The sequence below is a fragment of the Uranotaenia lowii genome, chromosome 2 (genome assembly GCF_029784155.1).
Source record: "Uranotaenia lowii strain MFRU-FL chromosome 2, ASM2978415v1, whole genome shotgun sequence".
NCBI classification, from domain to species: Eukaryota; Metazoa; Arthropoda; class Insecta; order Diptera; family Culicidae; genus Uranotaenia; species Uranotaenia lowii.
In genome coordinates this window covers 174,441,060-174,451,132 of record NC_073692.1, presented here as the reverse complement: position 1 = coordinate 174,451,132, position 10,073 = coordinate 174,441,060, and the positions used below count along the sequence as shown (strand labels likewise).

The 10,073-nt window shown below is 39.2% G+C and overlaps 1 protein-coding gene across 1 annotated transcript; it reads right to left on the bottom strand.

The window, feature by feature from the left end:
• Positions 1–757: 757 nt before the first annotated feature.
• On the bottom strand, positions 758–4,639 carry LOC129742102 (protein toll-like). The gene is made up of 3 exons (XM_055733948.1): positions 4,621–4,639; positions 3,229–4,548; positions 758–840 (listed from the first exon to the last, which is right to left on the bottom strand). The coding sequence occupies exons 1-3, from the start codon at positions 4,637–4,639 to the stop codon at positions 758–760; spliced, it is 1,422 nt and encodes a 473-aa protein (XP_055589923.1).
• Between the last annotated feature and the right edge of the window lie 5,434 nt (positions 4,640–10,073).

Below are 10,073 nucleotides of genomic sequence, written 5' to 3'. Positions count from 1 at the left end.
ACAGAATTTGTTCCCTGTTAGTGACCAGCACAAGTTGTGTAGTGCATCGGAGAACGGATGTTGACGCCTAATTTATTTTGGCTCTACAAGGACTTCCTTGTTATAGTGGCTTTGGCAGGATTTTTTTTGCTTACTACTTTCAAGCATAACGAATGTTAGCTCCCTAAACAGCAAGGAATAAGCCCACATTGCCATAAATACTTGAATGCATATTATGGTTAATTTTGGCCATTTTTAACTGTTTTTTTTTAATATTATATTGGAAACTTCTCGGATAAACTAGCCGCCGGTAGCTTTTTCTTACTTATGAAGATTTTTTGTATGCTTCATTTCATCACCTATTTTCTAATCAAGATTCTACGAAAATTCATTCTTCGATGCAAGACTTAGGCAGGGTAGATGTAATAGAAATGTTTGGGACTTCGACAGATCCAAAATTCCTGACCGAAGAATCAATGGGATTCAGCTTAAAAACTTTCACGAAAAAAATTTCTATTTGTCGTAACCTTTCCCCGTTTTTGCACTGATTTCACTTCACCCGCTTTTTTTTGCGGATGACAGAAAGCTCACCATTCGCGATAAAATTCGTTAATTGGCTCTGTATTTTCTGCGATGTTTTATTTTCATTTATCTTATACTATTATTCTTTACACTATTCTAACCGAAATATCGTATTTATAGTGTTAAGTGCTGTATTTCAACCATTTTGTTATGTTATATCTTAGTACCCTATGATTTCAATGTGAATAAACAGTCATTATTTACATGTCTTTGTTTCATACGGGTTAAAATCGTGATTTAATCGTAGTAATTTAAATTCGGTAACAGAAGATTTTAACCGAGAAGGTTGATGACAGAAACTAACCTTAAAATGATGAACATACCAGTTCCAGTCAAAGTTGCTGAAATTACAGAAAAATCTATAATTTTAAAGAATTTTGAGCAAATTTCCATCACAGAATATGTGTCACAGAACACAGAATTTTAGAAACATTCACAGATTTCACATATTTTTAACATTGCATACGTTTTTCCAAAATATCTTTTTTTACGACAATATAAATATTGGATTTTTAACGAGGGGAGATAAGGGTATAAAGAGCACTCCACTTTTCTACAAAAGTACGTATTTTCTTAAACAAATTTTCATGAGGATTATTTCCGTACTTTCGAAAGTATTAATTCTTCAGCAAAAAAGAAATTTCTTCATCATTTTTACAGAAATATTTTAGAAAAACCAACTTCTCGAGGTTCTCAAATAACGAAAATATTTTAATTTTTCATGATCGATTATTTTGATTGTTGCATTTCCTGACTAGTAGCTTCTTGGCGGGTTAAGCAAAGCACCAAAAACATAATGTAGGTATGATTGTGTGTGAATTGCTTGTATTCTACAAAAAGTCATATATTATTTCAGTATTGCTTTGTTTTTGGATCTACGCCTCACCGTTTAGTGTAAAATGCATCGATCATGATTGGTAAATCGGGGGCTTGTGATATTGCTCAGTTAGCAAGTCTGTTGTCTCCTGAGCCGATGTCCGCGAGTTCGAGCCCAAGAGTAAACATCGAACACAGTTGTACCGGATCAGTTTTTCAATAACGATCCGCCAACTGCAACGTTGATAAAGTCGCGAATGCCATAAAGATGGTAAAACGACTATAATCGAAACAAAAAAAAATGAATGGTAAATGAAAAAAATCATCTCGAACAGGTATCGAACTGGAACCTACTGATTACCTCTCCGACATCTAACCAATAGGCCAAATCGTCAGACGAAACAAGTCAAGCTGTAGCTCTATTATTCAGTTGACTTCATCGAGTGATATTTACTGCTAGATCCTACGGCAGAAAACGCTCATCGTACCCCAATCAATGTTGCTTATACTGCCCCAGTGGGGGTTCTCGTTATGCCCCTGCAGTGACTGATTTGCAGCTTTCGGAACAAAAAATTAAAATGCATTTTTAAACGTTTTTATCTATCTTTTCAAGCAAGGTTCCGAAATTGGATCATTTCTCCTTATCGTCAAGCGAGAGAATTCTCCGCCGAAACAAACATGGTGTATTTTCTCTCTGCTACAATCCCGCGTGACATTTTGTCAGCGTAGAGAGAGTTCCTGCAAAGAATATTGTTTCATTGTATCCTACGGGCAGACGAATGCAACAAATCACCTATTTATAATGAATCATTCAGAATCAACTCAACGATGATAAGCGACATTGAAAATACAAGTTGTCGCTTATCATCTCTGAATGCTATCTGTGAAGAGCGACTCAAGAGACAACTCTGAGCGATGTATTATCCTTCGTTTGTTTCCGAACTGGTTTGGTTGTAACCAGTGTTGGTAAATTTCGCCCGTCACGCTTGACCCGACTAGTTTTGTTTCATCAAACGACCGGCACCTCACTCAATTGACGGAGCCTCACTACTCGCATGAAGGATAAAGCACGACAACAATCAACATTTCTCCATCATGCGACTGGCGAAGCTCCTACACATGGTCAAATTTCTCCTGAGGCTGATGTCAAGCTGAGGCAACAAGCAACGCAACGCGTTCACCCGACAAACCAGCTCTCATTTGATCTCCATGGAAAAAGCGCAGACCTGTCATGCTGAGCGCATTGGAAAGCGCTCAACTGAAGAGAAGAGTGTTCCGAAGATTCAAGCGGAGCGGCCGAGAAGAGAAGTCAAAAAACCAGCAAGATTTTCATTAATTATTGTTATTACTTTTTCGAAAAGGGAAGATGATTTATTGGAACCACCCTCTTTTGTTACTTCTCACTTCCCTATGATTTCAACGTAAATGAATAGTCATGATTAGGTGCTCGAGAACACCACATGTCTTTGTAAACACTTAGAAATAAATTGTTGTTTTTGAATAAGAAATTGGAACAAGAAGCAACATGTGCGTTACAAGAGCTGAAGCAACGTGTTCAAGACCTACCGACCCCAGCAAAGTGGAAAAGACACTTGAAGAACACAATCAGATAGTGAAAACAAAAAAAGAAATTAAGGATGTGATACACTCGTATTCTAGAACACATACACGTCCACACATTACTGTAACTTTAACTGTTTCTATATTTTCGTAATCTTCCAAATGTGTTTAGCTCGACTCCAAAATTATTTTATCTGTTCGTTTACCTTAATTAACACAAAAAGCCAATCTAAGAATAATGTCTAAGTTAAAGACATCAATATTCTCTGATAAAGCACTAAACTCCTGTCTCCTTCGTATCAACAGAATGGGGCATCGCGTACCGTAGTTTCTTCCAAAACCACGCATCACCCCACTGGACATAAGTATTGCTTTTCAGGTAAGCCTGCAAATCCTCGTCGAAAAGATGCTGCTCGCTTGCGATGTCTCCAAGGATGATGACTATCACCCGGACTCTTCGTTCGGTCAGCGAGTTGAGATGCGCCGTCCGAAACTCCAGCTGTCCCCAGGTCGATCGAAGCATGTTCTTCGAAAGGACCACGATGGTTCGACGGGAAGAATCGATCGAATGGTTGATCTGATTGAGAATGGACTCCCCGGGAATCCAATCCCGAACATGTATGCAGATGCGAAAATTGAACGGACTTGACTCCAGCACCGGAAGCAGGTTTTCGGCCACGAACTGTTCATCTTCGTGAGCATACGCGATGAAGGCGTCATACAAGCGGTCTCGATCGAGTTCTTCCTCGGTGACGATTGACAGGCATAGATTGTGGGAATAGAGCCAAATTTTGATGGTCGTTTCGTGACGGAGGTAGATCTCGATACACGCACAAAGAACCACCAGCACGAAAAGACTCCACGCTGATATCGTTATCAGCACTGTCTGATGATTCTTACAAAGCTGACTCAGGGTGATACGGTTCGGATGTTGTCCGATGTTTATGCAGAGGAGCTGATCGTAATCCAGGATTCTTGATTTTTGAGCCAGGATGCGCTGCATTGATGGAATGGAGTCACAATCGCATTGGAAACGATTTCCTGATATGAGAATCGATGCGCTTTGCTGGGTCCGATTCAATAGATGGTCGATGTCAGACAGATTTGATAGGAAATTATTGGACAGGTCGATCACTTCAAGACGATTGGAAGGCCAGCTGAAATTCAAAGAAGCTATAGAGTTGTTTCTTGCTAAGAGATGCGTGATCAAATTGCAAAGTGGGCACAGTTCATATGACGGGAGCTGTTCGATACTGTTGTTTGATATGTTGAGTTTCATCATTGAAAGCCATGGATCAATCGAGTTTAATAAAGGGAATGATATCAAATTCTCGTTACGGCAATCTATTTCCAGCGTTTTGTTGAATTCTTGCGTTGAGCACATACATTTCTCTGGACACTCATCTGGTAGAAGGCAACGGGTTTCATTTCTGAGAAGCTCTGTAACAAGTTTTTCTTTCAATTTGCTGGGTTGGAAGCATTCGGTATCGCTGTCTATTTCACTGCGGTAGTTTTCAATAAAATCCATCATGAGGCAGTCGCATGTTATGGGATTTCCAAGGAGTCCTATACGGAGACGATTTCTTTTGTTGGCGATACATTTCTTGTGGTCTGTAATGGTAGATATGTTATTGTATCTTAGTCTCAACTCCACAAATTCAGATGCGAACTGAAGATCACTACAATTAATTGTCGTTAACATATTTTCCGAAAGATTTACCAGCTTAAGTCGCGGTAAGAATTTGAGAAAATTCGGAATCAGAGCATTTCTGTTTTTCCTCAGATCGATTTGCTGAAGAAACCTATGCTTTGAGTTTATTCCAATGGTTCCATTAAGATGAATGCTTTCAACCAGATCTAGTGCATTGTATCCGAGGTTTATTGAGATTAAATTAATGTTGGTATCGAATATGTCACTTGGCAGCACGGTTAGTCGATTAGATGACAAGTCCAATGTTTTAAGATTCATCAACGGCTTAAGCAATGATTTAGGTAAATGCGTTATTTGGTTCTTGTTCAAATTCAGCACAGCCAAATTTTCAAGAGTGCAGAAAAGATTTTCCGGGACATCTCTCAGATCTGAATCTGACAGTTTTAGTTCCACCAAGTTAGGTAGATCAATAAGAGCGTCGTTCTCTATTCTTGCTATCGGCCCAGATATTGTCAAGCTCGCAAGTTGTTTCAGCCCATTCAGAAATTCTCTGGTTACGATTAAATTTTGACTTCTAAGGTATACGAAGCTTAAACTGTTTAACGATCTCATCCGCAGTAAATTTTCGCTTAGGTTAGCTAATCGATCAGGAAGACCACATCTGCCCACTTTAATTCTAGCATCGTCCTTGCCTGGGAAGTCGAAACAAGAGTTGATAACAACCGGCAACATTTTATAGCCACAGCCGATGTGAAACTCTAATGTATTGTCAGGTCCATCATATATATTGAGTGTGTAGTTTGGGCAGGAGAATGACGTCATATCTTCCACAAATTCACAACCACTTCCTTCTAAACGAGCACGACATTCTTCATCCACAATTATTTCTTGTAAAATGCACATAACTGATACCGATAAGATGACTGCCAGCAGTTGAAGCAACATTCTACTATTTGTTCAGTTTTCAACAAAGCTCCAAAGACACTGAGCTGAATGGGATGATCGAAATATTATCATTTTCTGTGATATTCGATCGGAGGGTGGTGACGTTCCTCTCATTGACGTAGGGTAAACTGTCATAAATATTGACTAATGTCAAATGAATTTCTATATCGTTCTCAATTTGGACTTTGTCAATCCTAGCGGAGTAAAAACTGGTCATAGGATTTTTTTTAACAATTCATCCACAGAGGGAAAAGAATATTAAAATGTTTAAAGGATATTAACGGTACTGGATTCTGAAAAATGATAAAAGTTTAAATTTAAAAAATCTAGGCTTATTTTAGAAATTGAACAATGAATTGGTTCGGAGAAGAACAACTTACCCTTTAAATATCAATTATGTCATAATTCACACTGTTTATAGAATTTTCTTGGAACTTGTACTATCAGTTCCAACGAAATCCTATGAATAGAAGCTACTTGTATTGAGTTGACTTTGAAAAAGAGTTTTATAATGGCAATAATGAACTCAATACGATGGAAAATTTATCACTATAATATCACCACTGAGAAGCTATCTATTAAGATAAAATACAATTTTTCACTTTTTCCATACATTAACTGCTGCAAATTTGTTACTTTACGAAACAAAGGGTTAAGGCAAAAAGTCGTTTTTAATGGTAATTTAATAAAATGTAACCGGCTCATGATAAAAATAAAATAATGAAAAATGATGAAAAATGTTTTTAGATTTTCGGATGACCCCTTTTGAAGGGATTTTTTGTCTGTGTGTCTGTCTGTTGGAGACAGAATAATGAATATAGAAGAGAGAGGGGCCCTCATACAATTTATTTATTGCAGAATTCGATAACTTTTTATGCAGAGGCCAAATTTGGCTAGGGAGAGTATATTTGTACAAGATATCGTTAGTGAATTTTGAATAAGGCGAATGCGCCAAATGTAAATAAATGGAGTTATTGGCTGGGTGTTAAAATACATTCGGAGACCTACATTTTAAGTGTACAACATTAACCGAAGACTATTTCGTCTTCGACAAGGTGATGGTCTGTCCTGCATGATGTTCAACGTGGCGCTAGAAGGTGTTATTCGACGAGCGGTGGGCGCAATGCGGGGCACGATTTTCAACAGATCCAGTCAACTTATCTGCTTTGCCGATGACATTGATATAGTCGGCTGATCATCTGCGGCGGTGGAGGAGATCTACCGCAAACTGAAACGCGAAGCAAGAAGGATTGGGTTGATGATTAATACGTCCAAGACGAAGTACATGCTGGCCTGCTGATCCGAGAACGACCGAACCCACTTGTCTAGTAATAACAAGGTCACGATCGACGGCGACGAGCTGGAGATAGTCGAAGACTATTCTCGGCTCACTGATGACCGCAGACACCAGCCGTGATATCCGGAGGCGAATTATCAGCGGAAGTCGTGCCTACTATGGACTCCACAAGCAACTGCGGTCGAGAAGACTTAGCCCTCGCACGAAGTGTAACTTGTATATGACGCTCATTAGACCGGTTGTTCTCTACGGACACGAGACATGGATATTGCTCGAGGAGGACCTGCGTACACTCGGAGTATTCGAGCGACGAGTGTTAAGAACCATCTTTGGCGGCGTACAGGAGAACGGAGTCATAATTCACACTCCACAATACTATGTAAATAAATAAATATTTAGTTTTCGAGAAACTAAGAAAACAAAATAAAGTTTTTGCTGGGAGCTTATGGAGCTGTCAAACTTTGAACTCTAAACAGTGATGTTGGCGCATTCGCGGTATTCAAAATTCGATACCGATATGATAATTTGAAACCCCTCTCTTCCCTTAAGTGTTGGAGACAGAAAAAGGACCCTTTGTTTTTTTTTGTATAACTCAAGCAAAGGAGAATCGGCAACTGGATTTTCTGGTGTACACTAGAGTGCCCCAAATGAACCGAATTTTGAAAAAGTTAAGCGCTGCAGGCTCAAATTGATCCTAGGCCTAGTACAAGATCTCATGCCAAACTTGGGCCAGATCGGAACAGGGGAATTGTATCACGGCGTGCTTCCGTAACGGCTGTCTTATTTAATTTGAATTCAAATTTGATCTGCTTCTAACACCTGGTGTCCAACATTCTCGACGTCAACGTCGTCTTGATGTCAGCTAAAGTCCTCGTTCTTGAGGTCGTCGTTTTTGAATCCATCGTTTTGGTTCTAATGAAGAGATTAACCACCGTAATGTTTGTATGTTACTTTAATTTGTCGGCCTCAGCGGTGAAAAGTGATGTCCTTTTGACGTAGAATTACGTCTTACGGCAACACTATAGGGGGGCAAATTGAAATTTGCGAACAGATCTCGCGTCACGAAAACTTTCCATTTCACGGACGTCCTATCTAAAAGATAATGACATCATCACCAAGCCTGCTTTGATGGATTTTGTTTTCCCTGCCTTAGGAAGGTATAAAACAAAAGGCTCGCACGTCGTCTCACGATCCCTAAACACCTTTGCCAACTATGCCAAAACATGGAAAATCAAAATCAATGCCTCCAAGACTCAAGCAATTATGTTTCTCCATAAACAATCCCCAAAACTTAAACCTCCATCCAACTGTACGGTAATCATGGACGACACAAGGGTGCAATGGTCCACTGAGGTCGTTTATTTAGGACTAATGTTTGACGAAAAACTGCTTTTTAGATCACATATCGAAAGAACATTGACAAAGTGTCATTCGTTAATAAGGTGTTTATACCCGCTGATAAATCGCAAATCCCGCCTCTCTGGGATAAATAAATTGGCTGTCTACAAGCAAATTATTTCACCTGCAATCTTCTACGCGTCTGTGGTGTGGGGATCTTGCGCTCAAACTCATCGGAACAAACTGCAAGTCGTCCAAAACCGAATCTTAAGGATGATACTGGACCGCCCTTTCCACACCAGAGTTTCCGAACTCCACAACGATGCAGGAGTGCAAAAATTGGATACTAACATTAATGAAACAAAAATCAAATTTATAGAAAAATGCAACCAATCAGAATACACTTTGATAAACACTTTGTACATAGAAAATCATAATCCAAACTTTTAGTCTTTAGTAGCTTTATGTTGTATATAGTAGTTTTAGGTTGTACATAGTAGTTGTAAGTAGTCGTTTTTAAATTTCCTCAAATTTCTCATTTCACGGATGTGATAAATTCTTGCAAAATCTGATAGAATCAGGAAAATACAAATAGCTTAAAAAATTCCAATCATCAAAGTTGAAAAGGATATCCTGTGTCTCTTAGAGTATAAATATGTAACATTGTAACAAAAATTGAAATAAAAGTACATTTTCAAGTCAAGTCGTCTCGGTTTCATTCTCAGCTTGCCCGTCGAGCTGAACAGTGTGCGCTGCTCTTCGATCGGCGATTGGACCCCACCAGTGGTAATCCAACACCGATATCAAATAGCAGTTTTGTTCGGCATCAAGTGTAGGGGCATGGATCAGCCAAAGACAGCAAGCCGCGCAGACTACAAGCGGCGGAGAGCTCCAGTGGCGGAGAATAGGGTTACATCTTACAGCGTTGCAAGCGGACCGAGGAAGACTTTTAAATTTCGTTGCTGTGCGCACGTAAAATGCATGGCACCGGATACGGACGGAGCTGCTTGGAGTTCTCGTTCGCAAGCAGTGTTGCGTGCGGATGTGCTCTGGTGGCGGCTGGTCGCTGAATCGGCGCGTATTAGAGGGGCGTCGTCAGGAGAGATGCTGTTTAGGAGAGTGTATATTGGTTATTCGTAATAGGTCATATATTTTTCTTAAGCCTGGTCCGCACTCGGCAACTTGAGCGATTTCGGATTACTGAGACTTGTTTATTCTACATTTAGAACTTAACGAAGGGATGCATGTCTCAAGTGTTCCGACAAGTATGGGAGACTTTAAGCATCCTAAATGTAAACATAAACAAGTCTCATTGACCAGAATCGCAGTTCAAGTTGCCGAGTGTGGACTGGGCTCTACGAGCAAGCCCATCTTTGGTCCCACAGTTGCTTCACCGAGAAACTGGGAAAACTCCGATAGTTTCAGCTCAAAACTGAGAATTTTATTCAAACTTGGCCATTTTATTCTCAATTAAGGTTTAAAAGAAAGATTTTCGCTCGTGATGTGTTCATAGCTAAAACAAACTCGATGCATTTTTCCGTGAGGTTTTCTTAACGGTGCAAGTTAAGGTCTGTCTCATGTATGATGTTTTATACGAGCTGCAGCTTAAATTACTAGAGCATTTATAATCAAAGCATATCTTCAATACTTCACAACATTTGAACTTTCTAAAAGTTAATTATTGATTCGATCAAATTTCAGACTTGGCTTAATTGTTCCTTCAAAATTTCTTAAATCTTTCACATGTTTCGAAAAAAAGGTTTAAAGACTTCTGTCCTGCAATTTTTTATAACCTTCTCAATTTTCACACCAGAAAAACGGCAAAACTAATGACTTTTTTTAACCGTCACAATTTTTTATCAATTGTGAAAAATAGTGTTAATCATTTTCAACTATACGCAGTAA